General features: G+C 42.0%; 1 protein-coding gene across 1 annotated transcript in view; it reads left to right on the top strand.

The window, feature by feature from the left end:
- The first annotated feature begins 242 nt into the window (after positions 1 to 242).
- Positions 243 to 15,410, top strand: part of LOC134657157 (citron rho-interacting kinase) — a 33,509-nt gene continuing 18,341 nt past the window's right edge. The window contains exons 1-13 of the mRNA XM_063512708.1: positions 243 to 591; positions 1,187 to 1,284; positions 1,805 to 1,957; positions 4,171 to 4,367; positions 5,977 to 6,154; positions 8,001 to 8,116; positions 8,702 to 8,882; positions 11,523 to 11,658; positions 12,254 to 12,353; positions 12,655 to 12,837; positions 14,124 to 14,388; positions 14,580 to 14,645; positions 15,089 to 15,310. Of these exons, the coding sequence (XP_063368778.1) occupies positions 384 to 591; positions 1,187 to 1,284; positions 1,805 to 1,957; positions 4,171 to 4,367; positions 5,977 to 6,154; positions 8,001 to 8,116; positions 8,702 to 8,882; positions 11,523 to 11,658; positions 12,254 to 12,353; positions 12,655 to 12,837; positions 14,124 to 14,388; positions 14,580 to 14,645; positions 15,089 to 15,310 (2,103 nt within the window). The 5' untranslated portion in view covers positions 243 to 383. The remainder of the gene's footprint in view (positions 592 to 1,186; positions 1,285 to 1,804; positions 1,958 to 4,170; positions 4,368 to 5,976; positions 6,155 to 8,000; positions 8,117 to 8,701; positions 8,883 to 11,522; positions 11,659 to 12,253; positions 12,354 to 12,654; positions 12,838 to 14,123; positions 14,389 to 14,579; positions 14,646 to 15,088; positions 15,311 to 15,410) is intronic.

Here is a 15,410-nt window from a genome sequence, read left to right as displayed (position 1 = left end):
AATCTCGACCATATCTCGACTTCTCTTGACATCTAAATTTCAAATGTTTCGAAGGTTGTAATAAACGCCATCTATCGGTGAGTAGCAAAAAAAGAAAAGGGACAAGCTATCTGAGATATATTTATAACCGCAGGTAAAGGTTCGTTAATGATGTGATTACACTGGCAATATTTTTAATAGCTAGCAACCCTAACTCGTCAAATGACAGTTCCATGACAGTTCGGACCATTCGACTTCATTCGAGATTCAAAAAGTTAACGGCAATTTTACCGGGCTGTCCCGATTGCATACAATGGCATTTCAAACTCCCAAAAACAAACATTGAAAATATTCGAAACAATGATTTGAAGACTTTGTTACTAGTTTTTAGTTAGAAGAACAACATGGAGCCATCGAAGGAGGCTATCGCTGTACGGATTTCACGGTTGAACCGACAGATTTTAGGCAAAGTGTCTGCGGGATCAAGCAAATTTAGTAAAAAGACAATAGACCGAGAAGCATTGCTTGATGCTCTCACAGTGCTTTACGATGAGTGTAATGATGATCCGGTCAAGAAATGTGATGATTTGGTCCGCGCCTTCGTGGATAAATGTAAGATATGTCATTGTTTTATTATGCACCACCTGCCTTGTTGCATGCAGCTGCTAGTTGCATTCCATACCGTTCTCCGTTATCTTAAATGGCTATGTCCGCCTATTCTGGACTTCTGCCGGTTATTTGTCCTTATGTATGACTAGATAATGCTTAATTTGGTAATTTTGGCAATTTTTTTACACATGAAAGGCTTGTCTAGGCTTATGAAAGATCTACAGCTACAAATATTAGACTGGTTTAAAACTGCCTCTTTCATTATTAATCATTTTCTAAAAGTATCTTATGTTTGAATAGCCACATCTACACAAGGTGTAGATGATATTTGTTTCCTGGTGTTATCTGTTTATCTTATACCATCAGTCGGCTATCAAAGCAATGAGAGGCAAATCATAACCATTCATGTTTTATTTGTACCATTGCTTAAAAAAACACTGTTGTAAAGCATTTATTTCCACTATTACAATAGTTCAAAAATATTTAATCTCATTCTCAAATAGCTTATGTAACAGCCACTAGATCCTTCCTGAAAAGAGTTAATTGCACAGATACAGTAAATATAACATTTATTTCTTGATGCAAACATGTTTTACAGACCGCAGCACATTGGCCGAGCTGCGCAGGATTCGTGTCTGCATATCAGACTTTGAAATTCTGCATACCATTGGCAGGGGCCAATTTGGGGATGTGCATGTAAGTTCTATGTATCTATTGCTAATTTCTTCATTGCAAAGGGCAACTATAGTCTTCCCAAAAAATTTTACACCCAAACAGGTAACTTTTCAAACCGATAATTTATTTGCAGGAATAAGTTCTTTGCCTTATAATTTAATTTTTATATATTTTATAACACCCAATTTTGACTGCTGCCAAATAGAGACAGGATTACTAAAGGGACCATGCTAAAAATGCGTTTTCAGCAGACAAACATATTAAACTGAAAAAATCTATTGAAAACACGTTACAAGGACCAGTGTTAAATTGCGCATTATGCAAAAAAGAATGATGATATATCTAGATTATGTATGAAGTTATATTAAACATGATCATATTAAGCGGGTTCTACTGTAGGTATTTAGATCTATTTTGATTTCTGTCCTGTTTACTAAAGAGCTACTAATTTATACTATTATTCAAGCATCATGTTTGTTGAGGAATTTAGGCTTTAAGAAACAGACAATAAACCTTAATGCTACCTCTCCTTTTCATGCAGATGGTGCGAGAGAAAGAGACGCATGACGTGTACGCGCTGAAATGCGTGCGCAAGGAAGAGGCGCGAAAGCGGGTCGTAGGCGCCGCGGACGAGCGCGACGTGCTCGCCGGCGCCGCAGGGCCGTGGGCTCCCAAGTTACAATACGCCTTCCAGGTATACACCGTGTTTTTTTTTATTTCCGTTAATTTCAAGGGTGCATTCCTGAGCTTAAATCAAGTAACTTTCTCAAAGACACCGATATTCTAATTAACTCCATTTCGGAGATAATCAATAATTTATTTATTTCCTATAAGGCCTCTACAAGCGTGTACACTTGCCTTAGGGCCGGTTTACATATTGATTAGTGTTTAGAATGAGTTCATACATTTGCTACTAAACTTAAGTACAATCTCGGTCAATCGATGTTCGAAATGACATTGATTTCAATTGTTTGGTTGAGTTAAATGTAATGCCCGTGTTACAACAACGCTATATGCTACATTTAATTACTTTTTAAACTTTTTTTTTTGTAAAAAGCAAAAAAAAATTTTATTTTTAAATTAACTGTGCCATTTAGTTATCTTAAACGTACTTAACCATACCCCGAAGTTAACGGAATTCAACAAAAACACGGTGTATAATATGTACTAGCTAGTTAGTACAACTCTGAAGATACAGAAACCCAATCAGAAAACGCAAACAATACCATACAACTAATTGAGGAAAATGAAGTCTTAAAACATATTAAGAACCTAAAAAAAGACAAAAGCCCTGGCCCCGACGGCATCAGCAACGAACTTCTAAAAATGGGAGCCAAACTGCTTGTAACACCACTGACCAAACTGTTTAACATGATTATACAATCTGAGGAAACTCCCAAGCAATGGCACACATCAGACATTACAATTTTATACAAAAAGGGTGACCCAAAAAATATAAGTAACTATCGGCCCATAAGCCTGCTAGCATGCACTTACAAGCTTTTCACGTCTCTGCTCGTAAATAAAATAACAAGGCAAATCGATAACCTCCAACCAGTTGAACAAGCTGGGTTCCGGGCAGGCTACTCAACAACAGACCATATCCACACAATGGAACAAATCATAGAACGATACAAAGAATATAACAAACCTCTTTATGTAGCCTTTATAGACTACACCAAGGCATTCGACAGCATCTCCCACAACGCCATCTGGAAGGCCCTCAACGACTGTAAGATAAACTCCAAATACATCAATACTCTAAGGAATATATATGAAAACAGTACTAGCAGAGTTAAACTCGAAACAAGAGGAAAAGAATTCATAATAGGCAGAGGTGTCCGACAAGGGGACCCAATGTCACCAAAGTTATTCATAGCGGTGCTACAAAACATATTCTGCCAGCTGGACTGGGATACTAAAGGAATTAAAGTATTTGATAAACGCTTAAGTCATTTACGATTCGCGGACGATATAGCTATATTCTCAGAAAATACCAACACTCTACAAATAATGCTAAATGAGCTAAATGAGGAAAGCTGTAAAGTCGGTTTGGAAATGAACCATACAAAAACCAAAATTATGACTAACAGAGCCCCTACAAAAATACACATACAAGGCAAAGAACTCGAATTTGTAGACCACTACATATACTTGGGCAAGAGAATATCCTTTGACACTGACAGCAACAGCCAAGAGATAGACCGCAGAATCCAAATCAGCTGGAGGAAGTATTGGAGCTTTAAAGAGCTTCTAAAAGGAAACTACAGTCTCAAACACAAGAAAACAATAATGGACACATGCATCTTACCATGCCTTACATACGGTTCTCAAACTTGGGTGCACACAAACAAGAACAAATTAAAGATAAGAACATGCCAGAGAGCAATGGAAAGGAGCATTCTCAGCATAAAACTAAAGGACAAGGTTAACAGCAAGTACATCCGATCCCAAACAAACATCATAGATGCACTCGAGTTTGCGCTGAAACAGAAGTGGAGATGGGCCGGCCACATAGGAAGATTGACAGATGACAGATGGACCAACAAAGTCACAAAGTGGCCTGGACCCCATGGCAAAAGGAAGGCGGGAAAACCCATAACAAGATGGTCCAGGGATATCATAGCCACAGCTGGAGAAAATTGGCTAATCAAGGCTAAAGACCGAGAAAGGTGGAAAGATTTGGAGGAGGCCTATACCCGACAGGGGTCCTTAATATAGTAAAATAAACAACAATAATAATAGAAAACTTTTATTATGCAAACTATTTAAGGAAAAATAAAAGGCTTAAATAAAAAAAAAAAAAAAAAATAGTTAGTACTTTTACGTGACATAAACTGGTCGCTCTCTGAGCTGTAGAGCTCGCGAACCCAAATGGAAATTGACAAAATATATTGTTTACTTCAGGACAACACGACTCTCTACCTAGTAATGGAGCTGTGCTCGGGCGGCGACCTAGCGGGGCTCCTCGCCCGCCGCCACAACCCGCTGTCGGAGCGCGACGCCGCCTTCTACGTGGCCGAGGTCGCGCACGCGCTGAAGGCGCTCCATCAGCTCGGCTTCGTTCACAGAGACGTGAAGCCCCACAACATCCTGATAGACCGGTGAGTTTAAGCTAATCTAGACAGGTATCGGTAGTTCGTTGAGTACATACATTTTTTATTTATTTATATCAGAAATATATTTTTTTTATATTATATCTAAAGTTTTCCTTAATCTACAATAACCGTTTCTGTGTGCCTTTGGGCAAAGGCCTCCCCCAATCTTCTCCACTCTTCCTTATTTTGCACTAATCTGGTCCATGTTTTAGTCCTTCCAGCCATGTCGTCTATCTCATGACGAGACTACAGACATACAATTAATTTAATCAAACAAGCAAACGCCGCCATGACTAGTATCTGTTAGTCTATAAGCATAAATGAATACCTATTTGATCCCTGATTTTTATTATCAAACTTAAGCACAATAGTTCTTATTGTGTAATTTACTATTGTATCTTACGTATTGTGCGATCTTACGTATTCAACATCAAACTACAGACGAGGACAACTGAGTGCAGTGCTATAAATAGGTAGTTAATCCATACTAATATTATAATTGCGAAAGTGTGTCTGTCTGTCTGTTACCTCTTCGCGCTTAAACTGCTGAACCGATTTAGTTGAAATTTGGTATGAAGATAGTTTGAGTCCCGGGGAAGAACATGGGATACTTTTTATCTCAGAACTCACTCCTTAAGGGGGTGGAAATTTGTATGGACAATCAATAACCGCTGAACTGATTTAATTGAAATTTGGTATGGAGATAGTTTGAGTCCCGGGGAAGGACATAGGGTAGTTTTTTTCCCAAAAATCTCCCTTTAAGGGGGTGAAAAGGGGGGTGGAAGTTTGTATGGGGAATCGTTAAAAAGAAGATTAGGTAAAAAATTTAATAAGCTACCCAAATTACTAACTGCACGCAGACGAAGTCGCGGGCAAAAGCTAGTAGTAAATAGTTATAAGTGTTTTTATGTAAGTACTAACATAGGATGTAAGTTTTTCTGGTTTTAGCTAACAAAAATATGGATCCCATGGTCTGAAATAAATGAAGCGCTGGTGGCCTAGCGGTAAGAGCGTGCGACTTGCAATCCGGAGGTCGCGGGTTCAAACCCCGGCTCGTACCAATGAGTTTTTCGGAACTTATGTACGAAATATCATTTGATATTTACCAGTCGCTTTTCGGTGAAGGAAAACATCGTGAGGAAACCGGACTAATCCCAATAAGGCCTAGTTTACCCTCCGGGTTGGAAGGTCAGATGGCAGTCGCTTTCGTAAAAACTAGTGCCTACGCCAATTCCTGCGATTAGTTGCCAAGCGGACCCCAGGCTCTCATGAGCCATGGCAAAAAATGCCGGGACAAACGCGAGGAAGAAGAGGTCTGGAATAAACAAATTTTATTATATGGGTGAATCAACTTTTTTTTGTCACTCGTTGCCATGGTTACGTTCTCCTGGGTCACTCTTTAAAACCAGATTTTTAAGCATTTAAATCCACCAAACACGCTTTTTTGTGATACTTATAAACCCTTTCCATTGAGGGTCGTCTACCAAACGTGTCAGAAGAATGTGGTGTACAATGTCTTCTAACAAACTATGCTACTATTGTCTCTTGGCTGACCGGACAGAATAACAACAAGAAATAGTTGATCCACCCATATATTTATTTATATTCCCCACAGGTGCGGGCACGTGAAGCTGGGCGACTTCGGGTCGTGCACCCGGCTGGCGGACGGGGCGGCGGGCGCGGCGCCCGGCACGCCGGACTACGTGGCGCCGGAGCTGCTGGCCGCCGCCGACTGCGCGCGCCGCCACGCCGTGTGTGCCGAGTGCTGCCGCGGGATTGAGCATACTGCGCTTGTGGGTGGCGTGCGAGGGACCCACAGACAATCCAACCTCTAGACATAGCATAGTCGCGCTACCCCCTCTGCCACACATACGGTAGCGTTACTCCATCTTCGAGTCAATCCCGTGCCGTGATTGGTCCGTGTCTTTGAACGGACCAATCACGGCACGGGATTCGCTCACCTCGTCCATTTTTGGCAGCATCGGTTTCATGAAAGAATTGGCCTAAGCTCAGTCTAGAGGTTGGAGGTGGAGTGACCCTAGCCCGGGTGCTACCGCTGATATCAGTTACATCGACTAAAATACAGACGAGACCCTTTAACTTGTCAGCTCCACGACATTATTAGTCTTATACGTCCTTACGATAATTTGGCACAGTCTCCGTGCTAGCCGAATTTTGATTGAGAACTTCACTTCACCCACAACTTGGTCTTTCCTTTGGTGTATGCGAGATTCTTGTGTGGCAATGTTTTCCTTCATAAATATGGAACTGATACATATAAACATATCCAAGAAACGAATTGGTTTAAACGGGATCGAAACCGAAAGACTTACCCGGCTAACTGGTTTAAATGGTACACAAGTAATATTTATTATGTTTCAAAAGGCAAAACCACATAAAAAACTTTTAAACTCAAGAACAGTTGATAACTTATGGTCATATTACTAAGAAGCAATCTCTTCTAGTAAACCTTTGGGTAGTTAACTGTAGCATAAATCGATGTAACTTATAAAAGTGGTAGTACTTACCTTACACTCTTTTGATTATCCTATTCATCCATAATATTTATAAAATAGAGTCAGTGTTGTAAAATCGGCTCTACCTTATATAATGCCAGTTTTAATGCAATTTTTATCACATATTGGTCCAACTGGTCCAAGTACCATTTACAAAATAACAAGCTGAATCATTCGCTCGATGTAATGTGTACAAAATACCAAAAAACATACATAAAAGCTTAACATAAAACAATAATTTGACTTATTAAAGTTTAACTAGTAATACACTGTACAAATGAATATTACAGTTGTATGATTTGATAACTAAAATCACATGAGAATCAAATCATAGTAGTGATAATGTAAAATACAAGTAGGTCAGGCAGGATAATTCAAAAGAGATCTAACCATCCGCAGTAGAACCTAACACGCCAGCACGCGGCGTATTTTCTATCCCTTGTACTTTGTAGTTATGGAATGGGAATGTAATGGCATGACTGTAGATTCTAGTTTGCACTTGTTTTGAGTAGTCAGTAGATTTTAAAAAGTAGTAAAATGTTGTAACTAACAAAGGTTTTCTGTAGAAAGTCCGCTTCGTGGCGCTGGTGTGTTTTACTAATTGGTGTGGTATTAGAAAAATGCATTTAGAATTATATTTCATAAATTAGTTCCTAGTACATTACTGCGTTTTCAAAGCTCTAAAAGTTCACGCAATAAGTAGGCAACATTTATTTTACTCTAGACTTAATTTTCTTTCTTTATACTTTGAAAATTTTAGTAGTATAACCAAATGGTTGGACTTGTGTCACTAAATACAAAAATTTAGTCTTTGGAAGCGAGTCCAAAGTTTCACATACTTACTAGCCTTCTTCAGCGCAGTATTCCTCAAAACTTTAAACCCCATTCACTCAACTTAATCTCTTTAGAAGACGAATTAAAAAAAGTTGATAGTGTAGCTCAACACCATCTAAATAAAAAAAAACGGTTGTTAATGTAGCTCAACACTATCTGAAATTTAAATAAATGGTCGTTAGTGTAGCTCTACAACATCTGAAGAATATGTTTCAAATTTGAAGGACCTTCGATTGCTTATGCTGTGCCTTATGGACTTGTGTTACATATATAACGTTTGTGTGTGCAGTCCGCATGCGACTACTGGTCGCTGGGCGTCGTGGCCTTCGAGCTGGTGACTCTCCGGAGACCCTTCTCCACTGGGGATGACGACTCCATAGCCACCATATTGAGCAATATACAAAAGTAAGTTCTTTTTCATATATCTGTTTAGTTTGATAAATTACTAAAAATCAGTGGTCTGCTGCGACTTTGTGGACCACCAGCGGCCCACATGGCGAAAATGGTTTTTTTAACTGGACATGGCTTTTTTAGCTGCCACAAATGCGATCGCAAATGCCGGTCCGGCATTAGCTTATACAGCCACGAGAGACGTTGTTCTTCGCTTATAGACGCTGTATAAATCATCTGTTAAGATGTTATGGCCTGATGATGATGATTTTATCATTCAAAAGTTTAAGTTGTTTATCAGATGTCTAGTCTAGTAATATACAGGGTGGATTTTCTTTTTGGGTCAGTGAGGGCAGCTACTAGATCCCGTGCTGCTACGAGAAAACAGTCTTAGAAGACCTTCTCTCGATTTAAAATTAATGGAGATTGAATGACTTTTTTCTCGCATCCTGTATGTTTTTTCCAAAATCTATAAAAGCCAATCTTCGTTAATTTGAAATCGAGGAAAGGTCTGCTAAGACCGTTTTCTCGTAGCAACACGGGATCTGGTAGCTGCCCTCACTGACCCAAAAAGAAAATCCACCCTGTATATCGTGTCAGGTACGAGCGGTCCCCGGAGTCGGAGCCCCCGTTTGAGGCTCCTCCCGACGGGCCGAGTTCTGCGTGGCGCGCGCTGACGGCGGGGCTGCTGCGCGTCACGCCCTCGCGCCGGTTCAACTACCTCGACACGCTGCAGCACCCCTCGCTCGCGCATCTCTCCGTGCACTCCATTAGAGATCAGGTAGGCACAAATAGTAGTCGAATCGAATTTTTCTGCTTGGTGGAGTACACTGACAATCCAACCTCTAGACTGAGCTTAGGCCAATTCTTTCATGAAACCGATGCTGCCAAAAATACGGGGGTGCGGGGGGACGAGGTGAGCGAATCCCGTGCCGTGATTGGTCCGTTCAAAGACACGGACCAATCACGGCACGGGATTGACTCGAAGATGGAGTAAAGCTTTGGATTCCTCCGAAAACGGTGCCGTCATATGACGGCCGTCTTTACGGTGGCGACATGTGGAAAGTACCACGGCGTCATAACACACCGTCATCCACCAAGGTCAAAGCGGCAAATTTGAAAAATGTAGGCGCGATGGGATAACGTCCCATAGAAAATTTTAATTTCGCGCCTTTTCCTACTGACTTATTTGCTTGATCATCTATAATTTACTTGGAGGATGAAATATCATCAGAAGAGGAAAATAATCGTAGTACGGAATCATTTATTCAAATCTCGTGTCATTTATTCAAAATGGCGTCACCGCTATCTAATAAAACGTTCACGAAACTATCGACAAGGTCATGACGGCCGTCATCTTACGTTACGTTGACAATCAACGTAACGTAACGCCGTCTAGGAAACCGCGCCATCTTGTTTACATAGACAACGTTCTAGTGACGTCAGTCAACGCTATATAGCGGCCGTAATATGACGGCACCGTTTTCGGAGGAATCCAAAGCTTAACGCTACCGTATGTGTGGCAGAGGAGGTAGCGCGACTATGCTATGTCTAGAGGTTGGATTGTCTGTGGTGGAGTACTAACACTCAACAGCGATTCATCTACTACAGAAATAGGTATGGTTTATAAATATCACATTTGCCTATAGTTCGTTTTTTTAGCATTAGAAAGAACTTGAAAGAAGGTAAGCGATTTTGACATGTCTTTTAATTGAAAAACGCTTTTTAAAAATCAATAACTATTACTTATGAAAGCAGAAGACTATAAAAGTTCGTATTAGATTCATAATTGTTACATATTTACCGTAACTTATTTTTAAAATGTGTTTTTTAATTAAAAGACACATCAAGATTGTTTACCTTATTTCTAATGCTAAAAAAAACGAAGTATAGGTGGCCTGTACAAAAAATGTATAACTTTTACGTGAAAAGGTGACCTAAGTTGGTATTTCACCTTCCAATATCTTAGTCCAATGTGCATTGCGTGTCATTCTCTTACTAAGCAAAATGTGAGACGCAAATACACATTAGACAAACAATTGGGTATATCTTAGACGTGTTGTATACTTAGATAATTGATAACGTATTGAGCTCATACATATGATATTTGAATGCTTGGAGAACTCTTTTGTAAACGCCAAATACATGAGAAACATTTACAACGACTTTAGTGCTATCCAGGGCTTCGCGTTTTTTTGCGCTTATTTCAAACGTGCAAAATCTCCATAGTATAACTTATACTGAGTGCCGGCGAGTCGAACGCTACAGAACCAGTCTAAAATGTGTCATCGAGATGCGTAACAAAGGCGCGTTATCGGAGAGCGCAGCTACGCTGGTTTTTTGAGCGTCGGACTAGCTCGCGCTCAGGTGCCGATTAGAATAATTAAGACCCACTTTTGCAGGTAAGTTTTAATATTTTAATATTCTTGCTTATAAAACTGTATTGTTTGCATGCTGTTTGTGGACAGCTGAATAAGGAGGACAACAATAAACGTGAACATCTGTAACTGTACCCTTTTCACGCAAATAATAGTACATTATTGTCGAGATTCGGAAGTAGCTACTTGCAGGCTGAGGATTCGTTTTAAACGGACGACCTTGGGAGTCCGTTTAATTGAATCCGAAGCCAGCAAGTAGCCTTCCAGCCGAGTCATATATAGTGCTTTTCTCAAAAATGGTGCAAGAAATAGAAATATTTTACAGAACTTACAGAAGCAACGTTCTAATTTTCCATTAATTTTCACAGAAAAAAATACAACCATTAAAAAAATTAGCTTGCCGCCTTTAAAAAAAAAGAAGTGTATTTTTCTGCTGAAAATACGCCAACCTATTTGAGACACCTAAATAGTCGCGGTACCAACATTAAGCCTGTAACAGACTATCGCACCGCACCGCGACCTTGGAGCGTCGCACCCATAAGTGAGAGCGAGAAAGAGATATCTGTTTCTCGCTCTCACTTATGGGTGCGACGCTCCAAGGTCGCGGTGCGGTGCGATAGTCTGTTATAGGCTTTATAATAATAAGTGCTGATCATCTGTTTGGCTGTTTAAAGGACCTATGCCTTCATTTGATATGGCCATTTGAAGTTTTAAAAAGTTTGGAACTCGTTAAATAATGGAATTTGTATGGGACATTGCAGTCCCGAAATCGAGACTGCAATGTTTTTAACTTTTTAATTTTTTGAATGACCATATACTACGCACTTCGCGACCTATTTTTTAACCGGCAACGTCGACTTTGCCGTCCATTTTTGAGAAAATGATTTATAAGTAGCACGGTGCGGTTTTACTTAACAATAGATAAAGGATTAGCCGTCGGGGCCTATTACAAATCGACAAACTATACCTTTTGTCATCTCGCCCCGCCCTCCTTCGACATTTTCATACGAGTCGTATAGTTGTGTGTGTGTTGTCGTTGTCAGGCGCCGCCTTGGGTGCCGCGCGTGGCCGGGCCGGAGGACGCCGCGTACTTCAGCCCGCCGCCGCGCGAGGCGCCACCGGCGTCTGCGGCGCCATTCCGCGCGCGCCCGCCCTTCGCGGGGCAGCTACCATTCGTCGGTAACTACACCACTACTACCAATACTATCAGTAGCATCCGCGACTGTGCCATCTAGACTGGGTGCGCGGCTCCGAGGATGTTACGTCACAGAATAAAAAATAGTACTAAGTACAGAAGACTCACTCTCTAACAAAACGCGTCTGTTACATTCAGCACAGATATGGCCGCTAGGTGGCGACAGCGCCACGTGCGGCTTATGGCTTTCCCCAAAATTGGGGCCAAACGGATGTACTTTTAGCTACCTGTAGTAAAGCGACGAAATCGCGGAGTGAGACACGCCTGGTTACGTACGATTTAGTACCCTTTATAAGGCATAAGGGTGTCAAGAGTTATGCAAAATTGAACCCTATCACTTAAATTTTTTACTATAGTGACATTTTGACGTTGTATATTTTACCTGTATGAAAATTGTATATTGAGATAAATAAACTAAACTAAACTTAAATATAGAGTTCAAAATCAGACGAGAAATATATTCCCTCTGCATTATAAAAGCTTAGTGTTGTCTAACATGTGTAATCGATCAGGCCGACTGTATTGAGATTCTGAAAGGAGATTTTTATCCAATTTTGATTTTGCGTAATTTCTTCGCAGGGTACTCGTACGCGGCGCACGACGACACCGAAGACAACTCGACGTCTTCGGGCTTCAGCTCGTCCCACGATTGCACCACTATAGATCTCGCTACTTTTAAGTGAGTACTTGAATTTCGCATCAATACACCCGTTGCAATGTACGATCTGCCGGGCTAGCACATGATTGGCGCGACAGAATCTCGCGGCGAGATAGACTACCCGTCTCTCTTTTATTAACACAGAAAAACACGGGTAGTCGAGATACTGTCGCGCCAATCATGTGCTAGGGGTGCAGCTACGTCTGATTTTAACTTTACCTTATCTGTCATTCTTTCAATAAATTTACCACATCTTTGGTAAATTGATCTGTATCACACTATATAACGATGACATAATGATAAGTTTCCTCAACGTATCCAGGTCCTCTGAGAAGTTACTAGCGTCTCGTGGTCGAGAAATCGCGTCGCTCCAGAGCAAGCTGGCGGCGGCGGAGGCGGCCGCCGCCGCCGCCGCCGACAAGGTGCGGCGCGCCGCCGACGCCGAGCACGAGCGCACCAGGGCGCGCCTGCAGGCCGAGATCACCGCGCTCAGCCTGCAGAACAAGTTAGTACTGTCGATATCACTGACTACAGAGCCACCTGGCTGCGGCCGCGAAGACTATCTGCAAGACAAGCTCGTATGACCTAACAGCCGAGAAGGTGCGGCGCGCCGCCGACGCCGAGCACGAGGCCGAGATCACCGCGCTCAGCCTGCAGAACAAGTTAGTACTGTCATAGAGAAATATAGTAAGACAAGAGTGCTCACTCCATACACCAGTTCAGACTATTAATTTCAGTGTCTACATCTAGCATCGAATAGCGGAACTATCAGTACTGCTACTTGACAATAGATGTAGCACCGACCGGAAAGTCTTATCTCAACAGCATAAGACTTTCCGGTCGGTGCTACAATCTATTGTCAAGTAGCAGTACTGATAGTTCCGCTACTCGACGCTAGATGCTAATAGTCTTTTTGGTACTAAAACTGATGTATGGAGTGAGCACTCTATGTATTTTTTTCTCTATGGTACTGTCGATACCACTGCCTACAGAGCTGGTTACGGCCGCGAAGACTGTCTGCAGGACAAGTTCGTATAACCTAACAGGCCGCGTAGCCAACATGCCAATCGCTTGCGCTCCGTAGCGATCAAAACGCAACTGTCACTGTCGCATTATTATGGAAGAGTGTTAGAGAGACACAAAGCGTTTCGTCGAAGCGATAGCGATTGTCACTTTCTCTAGGCCGGCAGGAAAGACACCTACCGTAAGAGTGCTAAATTAATTTAACGGCACTGACAAAAATGCAGCGGAGCGTCCAGATTCACATGTAAGGTGCATCCCTCGCGAAGCTAAAGGTTCCGTCACACAGGCGCGTTTTCTGGACGGAGCGTGAGCGTTTTATATGTAAAAGCGGCGCGCCCCGCTCACGCCCCGCCCGAAAAAAGCGCCTGTGTGCCCAGTTTTTGCAGGGTGCTCACCACTAAAAATAGTGTAGGTTAATTTAACTTTATCACTCTATCTAAGATGTTGAGTACCGCAAAATTTTACATCAGTCAAGCATGCATATAAGCTCCCTAATAGTAAGCGGTTACCGAAGCTTAGTCCTGTACCTCTACATATTTAAGAAAGCTGTACGGTCCTATTAAAAAAAAACTGATACTTCTCTTAATAACAACCCAATAGAGAGTACGTTTGTAACTTCGACTAAAGTGTCATTCAATAGAACTTGCTAACTATGTAAACAAACCGCCATACTAAAATTGACACTGAATGTCAATTTACTAGTAACTTTTGTTTACATAGTTAGCAAGTTCTATTGAATGACACTTTATACCTCCACATTTCTAACAGACGTCTAGAGCGCCAAATCGAAATCGAGAAAGAAGAACGCATGGCCCTAGAGCGCACCAACCAGGAGCTCGCCTCCGCCGCCTCCGACCGAACCTGCGCCGAGCTGCGCGTGGCGCAGGCGCAGAACGAGGACCTCGCGAGCGAGCGGGACGGGCTGAGGGAGGACATGGCGCGCCTGGAGGCGAGAGTGAGCGAGATGCAGACGGAGTGCGCCAGGGCTGTCGCCGCTGCGGACTCTGCGAGAGCGCAACATAAGCATTATAAGGTTTGTGACTTAACCTTGAACTTCCAACCCACATGGAAAGGCCTTACTGGGATTCATCCGGTTTGTTTCTTACACTTTTACACTAAATAATATTATAAAATTGAAGGAATTGAATATATGTTCACAAACTACGCAATAACAAATGTTTATCTCAGTCCGAAAGTATTTTTGTTTATTTTTGTTCTGGTCAGGATATACTAGAAAAAGTTCAAGATTTAAGGCACAGAACGCTGACAGAGCTCAACGTGCGCGCCATCGTGAGTTACAGTAGCCTTGAAGTAGTTTAGTTGGTAGTAATTAGATCTTATTTGACGAGTAAAGTATGACCTAGTGAGTCGCTGCTATGTATTTTTTGCTTAACTTTTTACAGTCATTACGTAGTACCAAAGCACTAAACGAAGTCAATGTGGCGTTCCATGTCTAAAGGGCGTCTCCATGTGCGTATGGGCCCTTTAGACATGGAACATCTCAAATAGTAAGTACTTTTGTAGAAATTGCATAGATAATTATTGTAAGTGTTGGTAGCAAGAAATATTTTAGTAGTTGTCGTATCATATACAAGCTTGTAGTATTTTGGCTTTAAAAATAATGTAGTTGCTACTAAATTAGGTAAAATATGTAGTAATCCATAAAAATGACTTGTCTATTATATTAGGTCATCGCTTAACAGCGAAACCTAACCTTACTACCAATTCGACAGGACACAATAGCAAAAGAGCGCGCGCTCCGCCGCCAGACCCTCAGCGGAGGCGAGGCCGAGAGCCGCGAGGCCGGCGCGCGCGCCGCCGCCGCCGAGGCCGCCGCGGCGCGAGAGGCCCGCGCCCGAGAGCAATCCGAGAAGCGCCTCGCCGAGGCCGAGGCCGACAAGAGAGAGTTGAGGACAGAGCTGGAGGACGTTCGAAGAGAATATGCCTCCGTACAGGTACGTCTTAAGCTTTGGTTTCCTCCGATAGCGGTGCCGTCATATGGCGGCCGTCTCCATACAAATACTACGACATCCATATTTAGCCGTATTATTTTGT

This window comes from Cydia amplana, chromosome 19 (assembly GCF_948474715.1).
Source record: "Cydia amplana chromosome 19, ilCydAmpl1.1, whole genome shotgun sequence".
NCBI lineage: Eukaryota > Metazoa > Arthropoda > Insecta > Lepidoptera > Tortricidae > Cydia > Cydia amplana.
This window is presented reverse-complemented; position numbering and strand designations above follow the sequence as displayed.